Raw genomic sequence first — 23,118 nt, 5'->3', positions numbered from 1 at the left:
AACTCACTCATGCTTGTGGGTGGGGAGCAATAGAAGTGGCCAGTTCCCTAGCTTGTAGCCAAAACCATTAAGGCAGGAAGGAAAGGCCATGGACCCCTTCTGGAACATGTGCAGACCCCTGGGGTCCACAGAACCATGGTTTGGCATCCCTGCTATAGAGTGTGAATAGCTAATCCATGAGGCAACAAAAAAGGGAGATTTTTCAAGGAACTTTTTCAAGGAAGAGTTCAGTTGTGATTGTTCTCTTGTATGCCATGCTACTGTGTGTGGCTGGTTTCCTCAGCTTTTCATGCTGCTGCAAGTAAAAACTCAAACAAGTATGACGCTAGGGGAGGGAGGCTTCCAGTGGCATGCCGTGGCAAGCAGGGTTCTGCAGGGAGCTATTCTCTCCCCAATGTTAATAACCTCTGTATGTGCCCTTTCACCCATTTGGTCCAGAGCTGGGTTGTCATCAATATGCAGATTAAACCCAGCTGTACCTGTTGATGGACAGGCATCTGTCCACACCCCAAAATTTGTTAGGCAGTTGTCTGGATACTGTGATGATTGGCTCAAGTGGAGTCAGCTGGGACCTTTGTACCTGCAGAACTGCTTCATAACTATGTCCCTCAAAGGAAATTAAGAGCTAGTTACCTAAATTACCTAAAATTCCCCAGCCCCAAAGATGTTAAATTAGCCTGGACCAGGGCCAGAGCCTTTTCGGCCCTGACCCCAGCCTTATGGAACTCTCTTTCCAGCGAGATCAGGGCCCTGCAGGACCTAGGACAGTTCCACAGGGCCTGCAAGATAGAGCTGCTCCACCAGGCCTATGGTTGAGGCCAGAGACAATACTGGAAATTTGGCCTCTCTGCCCAAAACATCAGCACATCAGCTAATCCATCAAGCCTCTATGTTTACATCATCCTTCTCATCAGAAAGGACTTAGAAGGATTCAACTATTGAATATATTATATTGAATTATTGTTTACATATATGTTGATACCCACCATAAGACTTCAGGAAAAAAATGGTAATAAATAATTTATTAATATTATTATTATTAGTTATTAACCATTGTTTTAGATAAAAGTGAGACAGGATGCTGAAGTACCATTACAGCATAATACTCTGATTGCACTGGTGTAGTATAATTACGATAGCTAGATGGTCTCTATACTGCAGCAATTCCCAAAATAGTTATAAGGGGGGAAAGGGAAATTTGCCAAGAAAAGGTAATCATAGCAGTGTTTTTGTTGATTTACATAAGCCTGCAAGAGGTAAACAATAGTATCAAAACAAGAAAGTTAGCAATCGTTACCTTGAAATACTGGGAAAGCTATATCACTCATCATCAAAACAGGCACAAAAATAAATTGAAGCAATGTCCACTGATGTATGACAAAAGCAAATAAATGTTGGCTAAGCCAACACTTCCTCATCTAGTTGTGGATCTTCCTTGTGAAGGCTAGTCAATAAGAGTTTGTGTAAAAGGCAAAAGGGAAGTAATTACTTCTGGCTTTAAGTTTCCGATAAATCTGAAAAGTAAAATTATCTTAATTGAAAATTATGGTAACTGCACAATATCGTGGGCTAAAGTGCATCATACCACTGGGCTTATAAGAAAAGGGGGAACCACTAATGCAATAATGATAAAAATGACTTTATTGCTGATGAATAGCTTTAATTATCTAGACATCTGTTGTGCATCAAGACAGAATGCCATAAATCACCAAGGACGTTTTTGAGTTACAGGGAAGACAATTTAATGAGCAGAAAATAGGAAAACAAGTTAAAGGATACATTACTCAGGCTCTCATACTGAGCTGACAGAGCAAATAACTGAGAATGTGACAGTAATGGAGGAGACTGGAACAAGGACCTATTCGTTACATGTATTTAGTAGTTTATTACTGCAGAGTACAAACATTTTTTCACTATAATATTGGGTACCTAGCTTCACAGACTTAAAGCTTGAAAGCAAGTTTGACAACATAAAATTATTTTTCTTGTAATAGATATAAATACAATTTTGCCTTCTTGTTCAGGTCAGTCTTCACATTTCTTCAGTCGTATTTGAGCACATACTAACTACGTTCTGATGTATTGTATCCCCACAGTTGACTTATAGTGTCTCCATATGGTTTTCAAGGCAAGAAACTTCAGAGATGGTTTGTCATTGCTTGCCTCTGCATAGCGACTCTGGTATTTTTGGGTGGACTCCCATCCATAAAGTAAGAGGGCCAGCTTGGTGTAGTGGTCAGGAGCCAGGTTTGATTCCCCGCTCCCCTACATGCAGCTGCTGGGTGATCTTGGGCTCACCACAACACTGATAAAGCTGTTCTGACTGAGCAGTAAAATCAGTGCTCTCTCTCAAGTGTCTGGAAGAGGAAAAGGAAGGCGAATGTAAGCCGCCTTGAGACTCTTGGTAGAGAAAAGCGGCATATAAGAACCAACTCTTCTTCTTCTAGCCAGTGCTGATCCTGCTTAGCTTCTGAGATATGACTCAGTCAGGCTAACCTGGGCCATCCAGATCAAGGCACCATTGGTTTTGTTCATGCCTAATGCAAGAACCAAGATGATAAATACTTAACTAGGAACACTTAATATTTTAGGACATAAATGCCATGAGGAAAATTCATAATAATATAAATGACTAAATTTTTATAGGCCACCATTCCTGATTAACTCAGAGCTGGTAGCAACTAGGTGTGTGTGTGTGTTTGTATACACACACACATTGATAAACATTAAATGGAGATATAATTGCAGTTCTGTAGATGTGTGGGTTCCAGACCATTAAGGGCTTTAAAGAGCTTTAAAGGTTGGCACCAAAACCTTGACCCTGATCTGGTCTTCAATCTGGAATCAGTGCTGTTGGGAGGGCATTGTTGTTAAATGAGCTCTCCATTGCATCCCAGTAAGAATTTGTGTCACTGCATTCTGGACCAGCTGGAGCTTTCAGATCAGCTTCAAGGGCAGCCCTGCAGAGAGTGAGTTACAAAAGTCTTGAGGTGACTGTTGTGTGGATCATGGTGGCTAGGTCTGGCCAATAGGTACAATGCAAGCCACAGTGCCTGGCAAAGATGGTAGAAAGCCTGGAGGGTGACCTGTGTGATCTGGGCCTCCATAGTTAGAGAGGCATCAGAATCATGCCCAGCCTCCTGACGGTGGTCATAAGTATTAAACATCCCCTACCTCAGTGGTTCTCAACCTACCTAATTTCACAGCCCTTTAATACAGTTCCTCATGCTTCTCAGTTTCTCAGTTCAGTTCTGCCTCTTGTCCCACCATGCTGATCGTGTTCTTTTCCGCTGTTCCAGACAGACAAATGCATTATCTCGATCTACCCCAAGGCTATTGTATAGATGGTGCCCCCCAGCCAAGCTGCTTGTCCTGCCGCGACCCCTGTGAAAGGGTCATTTGAACCCCAAAGGGGTCCCAACCCCCATGTTGAGAACCACTGCTCTACCTAATTGAGAGCCAGCTTGGTGTAGCGGTTAGGAGCGCCAAATTCTTATCTGGCAAGCCGGGTTTGATTCCCTGCTCCTCCACATGCAGTCTTCCCACCTATAATTGTCAACATCAGTTGAAGAAGTAATATCAAATTATACAGTGACATTTAAAAAATTAAAGTGCTATAATAAGGGGAAATAGTGATATTTTCATTCCAGTGCTGTATTATCTTATATAAACTTAGAAAAATAATAATTTCATGTGACTTTTCAAGATTCACCACTGCCGAGAAAGTATGATTGTTTTAAATATTCAGCTCTTGATCCATCTGTAACCATCCTTCATTGCATGTGATTAGTCACTGCAAATAGGAAGCACAGTACCATTCAAATCAATTGTATATCTATCCAGATGAGTAGGATTGAATGAGCATCTGAGTCCACTGCAAGTGAAAATTTTCCTGGTATTCCAAAGTATATGTATTGCATCCAGGGCCCATTCCACACACATAGGATAATGCACTTGCAATGTGTTTTGGCAGCTGGAGTTTCCTGTGCGGAACAGGAAAATCTACTTCAAAAGTGCATTGAAAGTGCATTATCTATTGTGTGCAGAATACAGGTTGAATAAAATAGTTCAACAGGCTCTCTATTTCCAACTAGTATTTAGATATGCCTTTTAGGATGTGCCACTTGTGATGTGAACTTGGTATTTGTATATTGTCTAAGGAAATGATACTGTAATTACATAAAATCATGACTATTTACACACTGTTCGTGAGCAGATGACAGGTGCCCTCACATGCAATTTTCGGATTCTGCAGGCCATGTTTGAACTGGTCACTTCAGAAGCTTCATACTATAAAAGCATGAACCTGCTGATATATCATTTCATGGAAAATGAGAGATTGAAAAAGATTCTACATCCCTCAGAGGCTCATATCCTTTTCTCCAATCTCCAGGATGTCATGGCTGTCAGTGAGCGGTACGTCTCTTTAGCAATTATTTTATATGAAAAATAAATCCTTCTGTGTGATTAAAACTTTCTGCCCTTTTTTTTTGTTGTTGTCTGCGGAATCATGGAATGCAGGCTTGTACTTGTCTTCTAACTGCCAAGATTATATTATTACTGTATTTTTCCTGCTTTAATTTCTTGTAGAAATACACCGTTGACCATAAGCTCCACTGTGAAACAGCTTTATTACAAAGTCCTGTACAGTTTACACCGTTATATCTTTTGCACAGTCCCATCCCTCTTTTTGAATAAATGCCTGGGAGGGGGAAGAGGGATTTGAAGACAGTCCGAAGATCGTTTCACTTTGTGCTGTCTCAGCATTACATAAAGAAGATGAGTTCTCAGATCCATGCATCAGTTGCATTTTCCATTTTACTCACCAGATTTGGCACATAATCTCCCTTGGGTATGTAATGGTTTTGTGCCACAGGGAATCAGTGGAAGTACTCTGTGTGTGTGTAATAGCACAGTGGTACAGCAACTCATCCTTAATATGACAACCTGATTTTTTTCAGTTTCTATGCCATTTTTTTGTATCACAAATCTTGTTGGGAATCTTGACCTTTTACAAAGTACCAAAATAGAACTGCAAATACTCATTTTGAAAACATCTTTATGAATGTATGTTTTCAGTTTACATTCTTTAACTTGATTAAGGACAAAATTAATTATAGCTCAGTGCAGATCCAAGTTATATAAGAGCCAAATGGCAGATTTCCTGGTGTTCACTGCATGTATCTGCCAAAAATTTTATTGTAGAATCAGCACACACACTGTTACTCATAGACATGCTTGCACATTCCTTTTTACACTTATACACTTTCAAATGTTGCCTTCACTTCATAGACATGAGATACTTCTAAATATATATATATATATATATATATATATATTGCTCCAGATTGATCTTTGTATCTGGAAAAGTACTGAATTTTCTTCAACAAAATCCAGACATTTGTAATCCCCATTTCTTTGCTCATGTTCCTCCAAGAGAGTAGCACGTATCATTTTGTGAAACCAGTAGAAAACCCTCATTAACAGGATCTCTTCCATTCATAGTGGAGGTAACTGTATTGTCTCAGCCTTCATAGTTTTGAATTATAATGTGATAGTATATTTCCTGAGTTTTTACTATTCAACATCAGTCAATGAAGTTTCTGTTTTGCTAAAAGGCATCATATTTTCAACAACAATATGAAACTAAAGAATTATATCACTGTCCGTAAACACAAAGAATGAAAGTGGTAAGATCTGCAGTTTCCTGCTTAAAAGAAATCAAGCAAAAGTTTATTTTCATCTTTACTTTGCTTTTCTATTTTTTCCGTTTATTTATTTTGGACTTTAAGAAATGTCAGATATTAGAACCAATGAACACATCACAAAGTCGTGAAGATTTGGATTGGTCTTGATTACACCATTATTGTGTTTGTCTATTTTGCTATCTGTAAATGCTTTCTGGGTTTCTCATTTAGTTTCCTCTTGGACCTTGAGAAGCGCTTAGAAGAGAACATTGTGATATCAGACATCTGCGACATTGTCTATCATCATACTATTAACCATTTCTCAGTGTATGTAACCTATGTCTCCAACCAGACTTACCAGGAGAGAGCTTACAAGCAGCTTCTGTGAGTAATGATCTAAGCATATTTTCTTTCTAAAACCAATCAACTGGTGAGCATTTGATAACAAATATATGCCTAACAAGGACAAAATCATTTAGCACACAGGGATAACTTATTTTCACTAAATTTTAGTAAATCTCATGCTATTTGTGGCCCTTAGTGAACTCTGCAGTTTTTCCAGTGTACTATATTAAGGAGTTACATTCAAGCAGTATGCATACTGTGTTGTGTGAATAACTGACTGATTCCATCAAAGCCCAAAGGAATGTGTCTTGAAATTATTCATAGTTGTACTGCAGGTCCAGTGGAATGGCTTTTAACAGGACAGTGCTGTTTGGGATGCACTTCAGTGTGCACATGACAGATGCAATCTGAGCAATGCCTCTGCTTAACTTTTGCCTGCACCACAGGAAATGTTTTTGTTTGTTTGAGTTGCTGACTTGTGGTCGTTCTTCTTCCATTGTAAGTGGGAACAGATATGATAAATGCTGCAGTCCTGTGCAAATATGCTTGGGAGCAAATTTTTTGGAGCAGAATGGGACTTATTTCTGAGTAAACATGCATAAGCTTCCATCAGCAGTTTTGTAACAGGCTTTTAGTGTCAAGCAGAACTGCACTATTTTAAGCCTAAGGAAGCCAATGGATTGAGAAAGGTGTGGTTCTTCAAATTGCACTGGGAGTTTTTTCTAAGAACTACACATACACTTGCCATTTTTCTCCTAGCCTGGTTCCAGTACCAAAATTCAGCCAGGCTGGGAGACAGCTGTGAAATTAACAGTCTGCCAAAGCAAGATTAGAGAAGTGCTCACTTTAGTCTCCCGCAACCCACCACTTTGAAAGTTTGCATTGTTTGTCAGTGTTGATGCAATCCTTTCCATGTGTACAATTTCATGCACTTGCCCCCCCCCAAGCCCCTAAAAGAACCTTTTGCTACCTGCATTTCAAGTATAGTTATCCTCAGTTCTCCTATAGAAAGTATAAGTTCCAGGAACCCATCTGGACATACTGAGCAGAAAGTCTGTCAGAGCAGTAGTAAGGTCAAACGTAGTCTCATGTATGCTGTAATTATATTTATGTCCTGCTTGCCTCCCTAAAGAGCTCACATCCAGTCAGACTGCGGAGTAAATGACTGCTTTGGAGAGTGGACCCTATGACATCAGACACTGCTGAAGGTCCTCCCTTTCCCAACCCTCACACCCCACTTTCACCAGGCTCTACCCTCAAATGTCAGGGATTTCCCAGCTCAGAATTAGGTGCTCTAGGGATCATCCTATGAGCTGTGATAATTTGAGAAGGCTGTTGTTTTTTCTCACTGACATATTGTACACTGAGGAAACTCCCCACATTAGTGCTCTTGTTTTCAAGCTAGGAAGCCAATATTGTGAATTTTGTTAAAGTGAAAAAAGAGCTGCTTTTTAAAAAGCCGCTGAATTCACACTAGCAAAAGCACTGACAGATCTCAGCTTCCCTCCTATGCCAGATGAGTTTTTCATCCTGTCATTTCCAGCTAGGCCTAGCTTAGTTAAATCACTTTATGGAAGGCCTTGTTCTTATGACAATACGTATTTCACCTCACCACAATAATCTAACTGTGTAAAGATGTATAATTATGCCTCTCTGACTCATCTACTTGGACACACATTCCATTCACTCACACCCACACACACAGCATATGCTGCTAAGTCTGCATGTGCTACACATGTGAAGCCATTACTCTGACTCTGACTTACATATTAAAAGCCTATTTTTCATTCCCCAATACTATAAATAGACCCCAACTTTAAAATTCACTTAGTGTTAATAAATATTTCCCCACAATCTTCAGAGAAGGAATGCTATGTCTGAGGTACATGGTATCATGGTATAGAGAACCAAATGCAGCATGTCGACTAGTCACACAGGTTTAAAACACAAGGAAATAAAACAAGCAAGAAAACAAAATCTTTCTTCATCTCTCTCTGTTGTCAGCCAGGACAAGCCAGCTTTCCGGGAGGTAATCTCGCAGTTAGAAATGGATCCAAAATGCAAAGGCCTGCCTTTCTCATCCTTCTTGATTTTGCCTTTTCAAAGGATCACTAGACTGAAGCTGCTGGTACAGGTACAGCATCTTTATCTGGCAATCACTCATGGCTTACCCCACAGTGCCCTATACTGAGTTAGTTTATGGCCAAAGTAGACGTGACAGTAAATCTGGGTCTGACCTAGGGATGACAGTGCCATTTTAAAGTCAAACATGGACATTTTATAACTTCTGTGAGAGTACAATAAGGATTGTACATGGCACAGAGGGACTTGGTGCTGTTATGTGAATGTTCATGTACTGAATGGGAGGGAAATATAGGAAAAGGTTACTCTCCTTGGGGGGAGAGCAAATCCCTGGAAACAATAGCCAAATAGCTTAAAGTGGTAGAGTTGCCAACCACCACTTAGTGGCTGGAGTTCTCCCAGATTTACCGCTGGCCTCCAGACAATAGAGAACAGTTCCCCTGGAGAAAATGGCTATTTTGGAGTGTGGACTATATGGCATTGTACCCTGATGACGTCCTTCCCTTCCCCAAATCCCCACCTTCTCCAGGCTCCATCCCCCAAATCTCAAGTATCTCCCAACCTGGCAACTCTACTCTGGCAACAGTGTTAAACTCTCTGCTCTTTCTTACCCATGCACTTGAATAGAACCTGTTCAGTGACATTATCAGCCTATCTTTTCATAATGCATAACAACCGAATTGACGACAGTACTATTTCTATAACATCCTGGATTGTAATAGAAATAGAAAAGTTTCAGATGTATGACCATCTGCCCTCTTTAAAACGCTTGGACTTATTCTTAGCTTTTAAAACCGAAAGACTGTAATTGCTCAAAAACATTTATAGTACCAAGTAGATGTATAAATCAACACAACCCTTCCTGCTTCTTGTGCAGAATATTCTGAAGAAAGTAGAAGAAAAATCAGAACGGGAGATCACTGCCCTTGAAGCACACAAGGAATTGGAAACAGTAAGTTTGGGGCATCTAGAATTTGTAAGAATGTTGGTTATTTGTACAATTCTACTTATCTTAATTAAACAAAACCAGGAAAGCAGTTGTGGTATTACTACTATACAGTTATGTTTTCCCCTGTGTGTGGCCTTAAAACAAGCTATTTAAGTGCTTGACTGAAGAGGCATTGTTGAGTTGGAAATTAAACATGTGTACATTTGCAGTATCTGGTAAGAAGAAGAAGAGTTGGTTCTTATATGCCGCTTTTCCCTACCCGAAGGAGGCTCAAAGTGGCTTACAGTCGCCTTCCCATTCCTCTCCTCACAACAGACGCCCTGTGGGGTGGGTGAGGCTGAGAGAGCTCTGATATCACTGCCCGGTCAGAACAGTTTTATCAGTGCCGTGGCGAGCCGAAGGTCACCCAGCTGGTTGCATGTGGGGGAGCGCAGAGTCGAACCTGGCATGCCAGATCAGAAGTCCGCACTCCTAACCACAATGCCAAACTGGCTCTCAGAAGGCAGTTGGAGGAAAAATACCTGAGTGCAAAAGCTTTTATCAGACACTTGAAGGTGATGAAATCCATGGAGAGCAATAGTTTAATTAGCTGCCCTCAGAAGAAGATTGTTAGCAGGTCAGATTTCATCCAGGAGTGCAAACTGATTTTCCTGACTCAAAATTGCCTGGGTCATGAGATACCTATAATGAGAGCATCAGCTTATTTTGAGTTCCATTTCTGGGAGGGCTCTGAGCATGTACAATGGAATAAGTAATGTTTGCTTATCATTTTCTGTGTGCCAGCTTATATATTTTGGCCTGGACCCATGGCATATTTTGCGTTAGGCCAAATCCCTTGTCATTAGAGATGGATAGAGCCAAATTCCTGTCTAGGAAAGTTCTGGGGTGGACAGTCGTTTTCTTTTCTAGCCACTAGAATTCTACCCCTTTGGAATCAATTTTGAATCCCACAACCCTAGTCCTAAAGGTGAAACTATTGGAATCTAAGGTGTTCCCAGGGGAACTGGAGTGCCAGTGATCTAGTTGTCAGAAATGTATCAGTTTATTATTGTTGCCAGAGGCCATAGCAATCCCGCATATACACCCACATAAAGCAATGTGCCACAACAGAAGAGTTAAATCATTTTTACATAATGGGATAAAATTTAAGAAGTTTAAACTAAAGTGGTAGGAAATAAATGCAAGAACAAAAAAAACCATTAGGACAACACGGAGTTACAATTTAGCTAGAATTTGTGCAGAATTAGCAGATACTAATTTTCTCCTTATGCTTATTGATAAAAAGATAAAAGTAGCCACATTCTGTACACATTGGCTAATGTATCTTTAATGTGCTTTTGCAGCTGGATTTTCCTGTGCAAAACAGGAAAATCTACTTCTAAAGTGCACTGAAAGTACATTATCCAACATGTGCAGAATAGAGTCTGGTGCTTTAGTTTTGTATAGGTGAATGGCTGGGCCCACAAGTGAACAGTTTTTAGCCATAGTTTGAAATACTTAAAGGGGTAAAACCTTTATTTTACTTGAAAGCACTCCTGTCATCCAAGAAGACTGGCATATGAAAATAAATATCAGAACAAGGTTAAAAGTGTATCAGAAACTAAGCACTAACTAGATTTCTCTAGTGGCAGACACACACACAAAAGGCTTTTTTTTTGCTATGTACAGCTGATTTATGGCAACCCCATGGAGTTTGCAAGAGAAAAGACATTCAGAGGTGGTTTGCCATCACTTAGAATTCATGTAATGATCCTGGGTGGTCTCCCTTCTAAACACTGACTAGGGCAGACCCTGTTCAGCTTTTGGTGTCTGAAAAGATACGGTTAGCCTGGGCTATCCAGGCCAGGGCAAATGGGGATTGGATTTCATAAAAGTGGGTTCAGTTCCCCTCACACACACTGAAAGCTCAGAATCTCATAGCCTAGAAGGCGGGAAGGGGATCAGGCACTCTGAGTCTGAATAAATAATGCAGCTGAGATAACTCCAAATGGGGGGGGGGAGCAGTGCTTTGGGCACTCAAACTTGTTTTGGATCAGGAGGGGTTATAAGCTGTACCCTCAGCCAACTTGTGGTATCCTCTCTTTATGGCAAGTCACTGCCCATAAGACATCATAGGCATTACCAAGCCTATGAAGTCTCTGAATACAAATTCTGGTGGTGTTTGCTTGTTTATTAGAGAGCCACTGTGTAGTGCTTGAAGTGTCAGATAAGCACTTAGGAGACCCAGTTTCATAAAAACCCCCACTGTTATGAGGCTCACTGGATGATCTTGGACCAGACACATGCTGTTAACCTAATCTGCTTCCTAGGGTTGTGCAGATAAAATGTGTAAGGGAGAACTGTGTATGTTGCTGTGACCTCCCCGAAGGAAGTATGAAACAAGAACGTACAAGATGTTAATAAAATTGTATTCTGTGTCTTGCATTCTCCTTTACCATGAGCAAAATGACTTGCTTTTCTTTACATAAACTGTGGCTTGAGTTCTGAACTAGATCAGCAGTTTGGGATGTGAAGTATTTTCCTCTCTCTTTTTGTCTGTCATCCCTAGGTGGTGAAGGCATGCAATGAAGGTGTTAGGAAAATGAGCCGTACAGAACAGATGATCAGCATCCAGAAGAAGTTAGAATTTAAGATCAAGGTACGGCCTGGTTTTTATATATATATATACTCTGTTTTTTTCTATAAATGAAAAATAAAAATCTATATTAAAAAAAAAGGTATGGCCTGGTAAATCTTGAGATCATACTGACATATATTATAACAACAAACTTTCCCAATAATTGCCTAGTTAAAGTAACTAACACTGCAAATCTAGACCCATCAAATTCAGTGAGTTTGGACAGAAGAAATTCTGGATAGGGGATTATATTGTGAGTTTGGTCCAGACTGAAGAAACCTGCGGTAGTACAATTCCTTTGTGCCACTGCTCATTTTACCTAAAACATTAGGTAAACACTAGAGGTTATGTGCTGCCTGGGGGGTTGAACCACGGGCACCGACACCACTTTAAAGCTGAAGCTATCCATTTAAACATGTTGTGACCAGGACCAGACAATTTTGTTGCACCTTTTCAGATGCTGACACATTCCAGTGGGTAGGCGTGTTGGTCTGAAGCAGCAGAACAAATGTAGAGTCCAGTGGCACCTTTAAGACCAAGTTTTATTCAGGGTATGAGTTTTCGTGTGCACGCTCACTTGTCCAGATACAATATCATGGAATGAAAGAAATCAGTTCAAACTTATAGGTTGAGTGTGAGAATTATACTGCGTACTAATTTATTCTCACACTCTGTCTGTATATTTGAACTGATTACTGTCATGCCATGGCACCGTATCTGAGGAAGAGTGCATGCACACAGAAGCTCATGCCTTGAATAAAACTTTATTGGTCTTAAAGGTGCCACTGGGCTCTAAAATTTGTAATGCTGACACAAGCTGTTCTGGCACTTGAAGAGGTGTTGGTAGGGAACAGCACCTCGTCCTGCAGTGTTCTGCTATGTTTTCACTGCTCTGAAAAAATCCCCACATATGTTTGGATTGTATGTTTTGCCAACTAGAAACCAGCTTGAGTCAGTTTACAATAAGTTAAAAAAATACCAATTAATATGTATGACAGTAAAAATAACATTTCATAATTAATTAACATGAAAACATATTAACACTAAGCATTAAAACCAATTATTAAGAAGGTCAACTGATGGCAATCTTGTGTGTTGTTGGGTGTTCGAGTTATTTCCGGTTCTGCTTTTAAAAAAATGTCTCTTCAGGCCAGTTTATTCTGGGTAGCCTTCTTTGCCTTATTTTTATCAGTTCTTGAGTTCTGTCATCTAGCCTGTCTTCTTTCTACTATTTAGCTGATGAGGTGGTAGAACTTGGGGTAGGGCTGCATTAGTCTGCAAACCATTTTTGCACACTTAATTTTAGGCACAGTAAATACTAGCTTGCATCAAACAGGAGACTTGAGCAGGACAGGGAGCATAGAATGGTACTTTTGTGGCTTCTCCTAGCTCTACTGTGTCCCCGAAAACTGTCCATAGAGTTCAGGGGACCTTCAAGTAACAGCGTCAAGCACAATGGTGAGGGAGAGGGCAACTGGAATAAATCACCCCCTTCCTCCAAAAGGGTCTCTCTGATAGCATAAAGCAGCCATTAGATATAGATCATTAGTATCCTCTGCAGGAGATTTGGAAATATGTGTCATATAATTCACTGATAGCTGCAAACACCAACAGTCTCTCTGTTTAGTTCTGACTTCAAACGAATAAATATAAGGTGCGAGGTTGCAGTTTTCCTTATACTTCTAATTATTGTTTTATCCCCACTAGTCTGTTCCAATCATCTCTCACTCCCGTTGGCTGCTAAAGCAGGGGGATCTACAACAAATGAATGGCCCTAAAACATCACGTACCCTCCGGACAAAGAAACTCTTCCGAGAAATTTACTTGTTCCTCTTCAATGATTTGCTAGTGCTCTGCAGGCAAATTCCTGGGTAAGTTTGAAATAGAGAAGACTCGTGCATCCTAATCTGTGAGTTCAGACTGCAAAATATAGAAAGATCCCCATTATTGCATAGGTATTAACATGTTCAAATCTCATGCCTTGAATAAATCTTTGTTGGTCTTAAAGGTGCTCCTGGACTCTGATTTTATTGTATTAACATGTATCTGTGATAGGCGAATATTCAGCTTTCAATTTATTAGTATATCAATATATTGCAAACCTAGCACTAAGCAAAGGCTCTGAACAGCAAACTGCGTCCCTTTGTATCTCCCTACCTTCTTATACTGAATTTTTAAAATTGGGAGTTCTCCATTCCTGAATTACATGGCAAGGACTAGGGTCTGGAAAGGTGAGATGGCCCGTAGGTTGTAAAAGAAGAGGTGGTTGCTCGATGGGAAGTCATGGAAAAACAGCCGCAGGGACGAATAGTTCTGTGAAATGTATATTTACCTCCAGGGTCATGAAACTAGCATGTGGAGGTTCAAAAACAAAATTTTGCTTTCCATACTTCTCATCCTTGCTCCTAAGTAGAACTTCACATTACCCAGCAGCTATTTGTCGGAAGAAAAAAAAAGGCTCTTCACTGATGCAAAATGTCCTTGGGATAAGGTGATTTGCATTGGAGAGTAGAATGGAGAGAGGGGAGCACCTGTCCCTTCATTGCCCAGACAATCACTTTCCATCTCTACAACAGCTTTTGTGGTGGTGTGGGGAGAGGTTTCAGGGGGAAACAATAGGAAATACCCTACTTTACTTTCTCATTGTTGAAGTGTCCCTTCCTCTGAAGCATTTTGCACTATAGAAAAGAATAAGGAGAACCATTAGGGCTTCACAGTATCTATAAAGCCACATTTAAATAATTTGATATTAAATATTGCATAGTATGAAAATGTTAATTACAATAAAATACATGTGGTTTTTTCCTTAGGCACCAAGCTGTACAGTGGCAAAAGAGGGCAGATGCTGGAACAAGAATATTGAGACTTTTAATTAATACATTGCAGTAGCCCCCCCTCCCCCATATTGGGGCTGTGATTCATGGGGATTTAACGTCATGCATCTGGTTTCTCAGCCACAAATTCTGCTCCCCCCCCCCCCGCTAATAATTGTCCTATGGATTTTATTTAAGGTTGCTTGTTTCCTCCAACTAGGAAAACAACCTCTCTGAAATTCATCTTATATGTTTTTAAATGTTTAAAAGCCACCTTAATGTTCAACTTATGGTCTCTAAGGTGGCAAACAATAAAAATATTTAAATTACATATACACCAAAACATTATTAAAACAAACATAGACACACATGAATGGAAAGAAGAGATGAGATCAGAGAAATGGAGCCAGAGGGAAGAGTTAAAACCCTGCACTGTGACTTCGGTTAAAATTGGGACCCCCTGTGGCTGGTATTTAGCAATTAGAGGACACTGGAGAGAGAGCCCCTACATGCACATCTTTCAGCATCTTGCTGGTTTGACCTAAATGCTTGTACCCTCCAGAGGATCTCTCTGAAAATGTAAAAATATTCTGGCTGCTTCTGTGTCACACTTTTCAAGTCACATGCCTCTTTCTTTTCTATAACAGTGACAAATACCAGGTATTTGATTCTGCTCCCCGAGGGCTTCTTCGGGTGGAGGAGCTGGAGGACCAGGGGCAGAGCTTGGCCAATGTTTTCATCCTGAGGCTGCTGGAAAATACCGATGACCGTGAAGTCAGCTATATGCTGAAAGCATCGTCCCAGTGAGTACAGCATGCCCTTGCTTAGATGCTTCTTTGCTATGTGTCCTAACAGCTGCATTAGGGAAAAGGTGCAAAGTTCTCTGAAGACGGTTCTCTGGGTTCAGTTTTCTGGCCCACTGTTCACTGCAGCATCTGTTAAGGCCATCCTTCAGGCATGGTTACAGATCAGTTTCCGCCAAGCGTTGTAATGAGAAGTTTAGTCATATAAACAGTTACTCAAACAGATAATGCTACATGTTGCTAAACAAACACTGGGAACAGATTTTCAGTCAATCATGATTTGTCTCTTGAAATGCAGTGTTTTCTCCATGTAGAACAAGGGAATATCAACCAGACTTTAGTATTCTACCTTGAAGTCATAGAATCATAGAGTTGGAAGGGGCCATACAGGCCATCTAGTCCAACCCCCTGCTCAACACAGGATCAGCCCTAAGCATCCAAGAAAAGTGTGTATCCAACCTTTGCTTGAAGACTGCCATTGACTGCCAACCTTTGCTTGAAGACTCACCACCTCCTTAGGCAACCTATTCCACTGCTGAACTACTCTGACTGTGAATATTTTTTCCTGATATCTAGCCTATATCGTTGTACTTGAAGTTTAAACCCATTACTGCGTGTCCTTTCCTCTTCAGCCAACAGAAACAGCATCCTGCCCTCCTCCAAGTGACAGCCTTTCAAATACTTAAAGAGGGCTATCATGTCCCCTCTCAACCTCCTTTTCTCCAGGCTGAACATTCCCAAGTCCCTCAACCTATCTTCATAGGGCTTGGTCTGAGTCAAACTGCCCATGCCTAACAGTAAATACAGTCTCCTGTGACAACTGGATTTTTTACCCCCTCGCTATCACTGACAATGAAAGACAAGTTATTTTCAAAGGTTTTCTTGTGAGTTCTCAGAGCAAATGTTGTAAGAAGCACATTTTCACCATCTAGTGGTAATTTGAAAGAATTGCCAGCAATTTCAGCACAATATAATTAAAATTAAAGTAAGACAGGGAGCAGGAAAGTACCCACAAGTATCGGATTAAATAAATGTCCATACCATAGCCCAGATAATCAAATATTGCCCATGAAAATTGCCTCTAAATAAGTAAGCAATCAAATCTGCCACATTTTCCCCTGATGGGTTTTGCAGGCCATAGCAAAAAGTTTTGCAACTGGTACTATAAATTTCAGGTAACCATCTTCTAGTATTTCCAAACCTGAGTGGCAGCTGTCAAGCAAAGGAGTCATTATCTTGCTACAGACATCAGAATCTAATGGGCACTGAAGAATGACATGCTCTATACTTTTGACCTCACCATCTTTGCAATGGCAGACCCTTTCCTCAGTAAGGTCTTGTCTGTACCATCCTTCTAGCACTGCAGAAGGAAAGGCATTGCATCTTGTCAGAGTGACGGCCACTCTGTGGCTGTGTAGCTCCAGCAGAGAGAGGTAAGAAGACAGTGAACCTGGGTGGGGCGTATGGAGAAGATATTCTGTGATTTTTCTTTTCTTTTCACAGTACATTGGATCCACCCCAATGGTTTTTATAGCATTACAGTTTTTCAATGATTCCTAAAACTGTAGGGCACCAAAATTTAAATATATAGAGACGTAACTACCAGCAACATGCATGTAGGCTACAATGTCTGTTGTAGGATTGACGTCGGCAAAACTGCTATTAATGCATATATGTGCATTTTCAGTAATGGCATCCCAGTTTTTCATCCTGAAATTTACTAAATAACAAATCAATTCTGCTCTTTGATGGTGCCATCTAGCTGTCATCGGACAATCAGAAGTATGCTAGATGTGCCCTATCAGTACCTGCCAGCCAAGCACTATACCAATCTCCTTACTCCAAAGAATAAAGACAAACACCAGTAGCATAGCTCAAAAAGCCTGGGGACTGCTGTTGTGCAAGACCCACGGTTCATAGTTCCCTGTCTCTTCCTCCTGGCACTGCTTCCAGCACTTCTGCTTTCTGTGCTAAATCACACACTGTGCAGTGTGGCCAGATGCCTTCTGGGTATATGCAGATTAGCTCTGCTGCTAACATTTAGTGAAATATACGGAGTAAGGTTTGTCCTCAGCGCTGTAGTCCAACTGCCATTTCTCCAGGCGTGGCCGTTATTTAGATCTGAGAAGCGGGGCCCCATAACAAAATGTCCTGGGAAGGGATGATGGCAGGCAAACAGGATTTCCCTCTCCCCCACCTTGCCCTCCTACACTTTGGCAGAGACTTCCCAGAGCTGGCTGTGGGACAGCCACAGCCTTCAGCCAGGAAGTGCCCTGCTCAAACAAACACGTAGCAAACACAGCTGTCCACCCACCCACATGACAGGTTTAGAGGGCCAAAGCAGGTTGGCTTGAGTTTGTTCCAGACTTTTGGCACTGAGCTATTGTGGGGGCTTGTCTGAAGGCTTGCCTCTTCATGCTCTCCTCTGCACAGCCTTCATTGCCAGGTTATTATTGCAGAAAAGCATATCTCCCTGCACCTAGAGGGGAAAGGCTGCCTTTCATTTGCACGTTGCTTAAAATTATTCCTAACTCCATCACGTACTTTGATGTAACCACTCTCCATTTTAGCAGTTTCACAGCTTTCCGAATGTTGGAGCCGCAGACTAAAGTTATGATTAGTACCCTAATGTCAATCAGGGCCCTATAAAAATGGGGCAAAAATGTTTTGGAAAAGTTCTTGGGTTTTTTTTCACTTCTGTTGATTTTTACTCATCAGTTAACGTTAGGCAAAGCACCCCTGATTCCTCCCAGTAGTAGAAGGCTTAGTCTATTTTACAAGCATTACCATTTGGGCTTCTTGGCCTATGTGCCCTTATCATGGTCAAGGCCAGAGTTTGGAATGTGATAATTAGCTCTCCATGAGAACCTGTTGCCCAAAGGATGGGAGGGGCGGAATTAGGAGTGAGGAGGTTACCTTCCGGAGGGTTCCAGCAAGAATGTATCCTGATTGGATTGTCATCATCCTGTGTTGCCAGTTGGCAAAAAAATCCCCTATAATTGGGCTAAGAGCCTGGAGAAAGAAAACAAAATAGCTTGGATTCTGATGGACCAAAGGCCTGAACTGGAATATGCTTATATTGCAATGGACAGCAAGGTAGAGAACAATCAAACTACTGCATTTGACTGTGGAACTCTAAAATTGTGCCGTCTAAGGTTAGATGGCAAAAGAAAACAAGAAAAAACAGCTTAGCTGTGTGATTTTAGAGTGGTGTGTTGCCTAGAGATAAAACCATTTCTAAAACTTATTCAAATAAACTTCATATATATATATATTTAAAGGGTTGTTTTTTTGTGTGCATTAGTTCTGGGAACCCATGGGAGTCAGGCTTGGCCTCCTTGAGAAGTTGGCATGCTTTAAGACCTCTTGAAGCATCAGCAAACAAGCAATAGCAGAAACAAGAGGGAGGGTAGTACAGGAAGGCAAGAAAGGGAGTGGCTGCAGCAGGTTCTTGAAGAAATGGATGCCTGCAAGGAAGTGGCATTGTAAAGGAAAGGGACAATAGGCTCTCTCTGCCTTGCCCCCTCCCCCTCAGGTTTTTCTGTAAAAAGGCTGGATTCTCTGTGTTGGTTGCCACAGATTTGCCACGAATGCCTCACTCTCTTATCTTGTGCATCAACAATCTAATAACTGAGTGACAGCAGATGAGTTAGAAGGTATGAATACCTGTGGATTTCACCTGCTCACAATTCAGAAGAGTGTACATGGAGCCAGACTGGGACAAAGAAAAGTAAATTAAGTAAATCTGTGTGCGTATATGTTATTATCATTGAATAATACAGAAAAGGAATACACAAGCCTTCTGATGTTGACACACAAAAAATTGGTATGGTAATTCCACCCTATGAAAAGATTTTAAAGAGCTGCTGTGCCGCATGAAAGAATGATTGGTGAACCTGTTTTTCACTCTCTGTTTCTACCCGTCCCTTCTTTCTTCCTCCACCCTTTCAGAAGTGAGATGAAGCGCTGGATGATCTTGCTGGCTCCAAATCGACGAACCAAGTTTGTTTCCTTTACGTCCAGGCTCATGGGTAAGGAAGGAAAAGGAAGGGGGTTGGATGGTGAGCAGCTGCCATGAGGCCTTGCCCAAAGACCATAATCACTTCTCCTTGCTTGCTGCTCTCTAACAATACCAGTTCAAGGATGCAGGTCACATTGTGCTTTATTCAATGGTGATTGAGACTGAATTTGAAGCTCAGTTTTGAATTGGCCTCTAAAGCAAAGGTTTTTGAACCCATCCTATCTATCCATAACGGACAGGTCAATAAAAATTACCCATCTTACTTTCTCTTTCCCATCCCACTTGACATAATCAATTTCAGGATTTGAGTCAGGCTTTCCAGAACTGCTGTTCAGCTTGTCTTCTGTTTAGTCACCCACCCCACTCGACCCAGTGGCAGTATGATGCCACATTTTAAATCCACCTGTTAAGCCTTCTTCCATGAGATCCTTGTTCATTGCCTGAGCCTCATCCAACCATGATGCCTCTGTGGACATGGCTACCCCACAGCCAGCCTTGGCAGTGAGATCACAAGCTCTTGAGTGGAAGTTGTCTCAGGTGAGCTGTTTGTACCCAGCTTTTCATCATATGGGCACAAATAGGAGCCTGTGTGCTTAGAGACAACCACATTGACTTCCAGCAACAAGCACAGTTTTGGTCCACTGCCCTACCTACAACAACATGTGCTCTGTACAGTCACCATATGAATAAATATTTGGAAAGCTTCTGGGATGAATAAACTGACAGAACTGAAGTGACCTTCCCAACAAGGATGCTTGCACTAATGCTGTAACAAAGAGGAATTTGGACACACTGTATTTATATAAACAAATGGCCAATTTTATCACTAACAGCAACCAGCCAGTTCATTACTGCATTTGCTAGGGTGACTCAGCCTGATGAAGGCTGCAGTGCTTATTTACCATGGAGTAATTCCCACAGTGTATCTTCAAAGGAATAGATTGTGTGTGTTCCTTTCCCCGTTAACGACTTTTTGCAGATTTCTAGCCCTGACCTGGATAGCCCAGGTTAGGCATGTACAAAAAAATAATCTCTATTTTCTGGGTTTGGGGCTATTGGACCTGGAAAATATCAGTATTTGGCAATATTCGGGAATACCAAATATTTTCAGCTCCATTGTACCCTAGGGGCTATTAAAGTCAATGGCAAATCTAGCCTGAGTGTATTCATTGGTCTGGAGGAGGCAAGGTTTGAGGTCGAGGCACCAAATTTGCAGCATAGCTTCTGGAACCTCTACTAAAAAGTACCCCCAAGTTTCAAAATATTGTACCAGAAGGTCCAATTCTATGAGCATCCAAAGTAGGTTTCCCATTCTCCATTGTTTCCAATGGGGGAAAGTAGCTAAGCAGCAATATAAGCCCAACAGAATGTCCCAGAGATCTCTCCAGTGAAAGTGGAGGGGGCAGTTTTGCAAGGTCCATTCCCCCAGCAGAACCAGTGCCACTGCGGCAGTGCCAAAACCCAACAAGACTAAGTTCACATCTGAGAATCTCAGAAGTACAAACTGAGGGGGAGGGAGCATTTCGGCAGCATTACACTTGTTTGGCTGCCCTTGCAAGCCAACTGGCCCTCACTTGAATTATGAATCTGTGGTATTGCCCTGTTGACCTGGTTATGGGCTAGGTTGTCACCAATATGCAGATGACACCCAGCTCTATCTCCTCATGGATGGCCATCCAGAATCCCCACTGAATACATTCGCCAGTTGTTTGGAAGCCATTGCTGGATGGTTGGAATAGAATCACCTGAAACTCAACCCCTTCAAGACGGAGGTCCTGTGACTGAGCAGAAAAAGGATATGACGGGAAGCGTGTTTACCCACCTTGACTGGAATGCCACTCAACATCTTGGCCTCTGCAAGGAATTTGGCAGCAATTCTGGATGCCTCCCTTTCTATGGAGGCCCAGGTCACAGGAAATCCTGCACGGCATTTTTCCATCTTTGCCTGGCGAGGCTACTAGCGCCCTATCTGCCCCTGGACTATTTGACCACAGTGATCCAGACTGGATTTTTGTAACACACTCTATGCAGTCCTGCCCTTGTCCTTGACCCGAAAACTCTAGCTGGTACAGAATGCAGTTGCTAGGTTCCTTTCTAGAACACATTGAAAGGCCCACATCCAGACAGTGCTGAGGCAGCTGCATTGGTTGCCAGTCTTGGCCCAGATCAGGTTCAAGGTTTTGGTACTAAACTTTAAGGCCATTTGCGGCTTGGGCCCTACTTTGACTCCTTATGTTTCACCGCCCCCCGGCAGGGCTCTTTGCTATGCAGATGCTAATCTGCTAGAGGTCCCTGGCCCCAGGGAGGAGTGCCTGGCCTCAATCCAAGCCAGGGCCTTTTTGGTCCTGGCCCTGACCTGGGGAATGAGCTCCTGGAAGCCCTGTCAGAGCTTTCACAGTTCCACAGAGCCTGAAAGATGGAGCTCTCCTGTCAGGTCACTGGGTGAGGCCAGGATGGGAGGTTAAGATCAGCTGGGCCCCTCCATGGGATCAGGCCTCTGCATTTACATCTGTGCATCCTGTCAGGGGGTGGCTCTGGGAGGGGGACGAGAGATTTGCTTTATACCAATCTTGCTGCTGCTGTTAGGGGTTTTTTTGTTATTAGGGGTTTTGTGGTTTTATCTTGTAAACCACCACAAGTCTTTTTGAGAAGTGGCAGGATAGAAATCTAATCATAAATAAGTAAATATACATTTGCCACAATGGGGCACTGGGTTCTACTGCTGGGCGTTAGTACATTGCACTGGTTTTGCAGTCCCTGCAGAAATGCCCCCTCCCCCTCGGTTTCTACTTCAGAGATGATCCTGTGTGAACTTAGTCCCTTTGGGTTTTAGCACTAGTGGCACTAGTGTGGTTGCTGAGCTGGCCTATCAAAATTGCCCCCCTTCACTTTCACTGCAGAAACTTTCTGGAACATTTTGCTGGGCTTGTACTGCTGCCCAGCCATCCCCCCTCCCCCATTGGAAACTATGATATGCTGTAGATTTGGCACCACGCCCTCCAACCCTGCCCCCACCAGACCACAGAATAGGCTCAGGCTACATTTGCCCTTGAGTTTAATACCCCCACGGGGTACAATGACACTGAAAATATTCAATATTTCCAAATATTTGTGTTGTTCTTTTCAGCTTTGACTATATTAGCATTGAATACAAATTAGAGAATCAGCATTCAATATAGGAAATACTGGTCTAGTCATCACCTAACATTTCCTCAGGCCCCGCTTACTTTCTAGCAGTCACAATGCATCGAACTCTGCCTTAACTCTTTTTTTCCTTTCGGCAGACTGCCCCCAAATACAGTGTGTCCATCCTTATGTGGCACAGCAGCCTGATGAGCTGTCGCTGGAACTGGCCGATGTACTGAACATCCTGGAAAAGACAGACGATGGTAAGGGCCGGTGGTCTAGGTGCCTCTACAGCTGCCCTTTAACCATAAGCCTTCATCCTGCACTTAGAATAGAGGGGCTGGAACGGTAGGGTTTTGAGTGGCAGGATTACTTCTAAAGAAATATAATCCTTTGTCCTTCAGACAGTGGGATGTGAGCTTTTAATTAAGATACTTAAGGAAATTAATGAGGCATGGGCGTATTTTTGTCATTCTCCATCTACATAAAAATCAGTTGCAAGGCATTCTAGCCCCAGTGAAGCTGAATACACCCCCCTTCATTGTGTCAGTTTATTTACACTTAAAAGAAGTAGCAGCAGCAGGCAACCCAGTGTGTTATAGAAGCCTACCACTTAGGCTGCTCATGCTTTTCAATAATGGCTCCTTTGTACTAATGCATCGCTATATATCCCTC

The 23,118-nt window shown here is 41.9% G+C and overlaps 1 protein-coding gene across 4 annotated transcripts in view; it reads left to right on the top strand.

Annotated features, from left to right (window-relative positions):
• NGEF (neuronal guanine nucleotide exchange factor) overlaps positions 1–23,118 on the top strand; it is a 67,165-nt gene that overhangs the window by 42,286 nt on the left and 1,761 nt on the right. For all 4 annotated transcript variants that reach the window (XM_077349294.1, XM_077349295.1, XM_077349296.1 and 1 more), the window contains 9 exons: positions 4,256–4,416; positions 5,919–6,071; positions 8,037–8,166; positions 8,992–9,066; positions 11,612–11,701; positions 13,388–13,551; positions 15,141–15,296; positions 19,248–19,327; positions 22,602–22,706. In XM_077349294.1, the coding sequence (XP_077205409.1) occupies positions 4,256–4,416; positions 5,919–6,071; positions 8,037–8,166; positions 8,992–9,066; positions 11,612–11,701; positions 13,388–13,551; positions 15,141–15,296; positions 19,248–19,327; positions 22,602–22,706 (1,114 nt within the window). The remainder of the gene's footprint in view (positions 1–4,255; positions 4,417–5,918; positions 6,072–8,036; positions 8,167–8,991; positions 9,067–11,611; positions 11,702–13,387; positions 13,552–15,140; positions 15,297–19,247; positions 19,328–22,601; positions 22,707–23,118) is intronic.

Source organism: Paroedura picta, chromosome 8, assembly GCF_049243985.1.
Source record: "Paroedura picta isolate Pp20150507F chromosome 8, Ppicta_v3.0, whole genome shotgun sequence".
Lineage (NCBI taxonomy): Eukaryota > Metazoa > Chordata > Lepidosauria > Squamata > Gekkonidae > Paroedura > Paroedura picta.
This window is presented reverse-complemented; position numbering and strand designations above follow the sequence as displayed.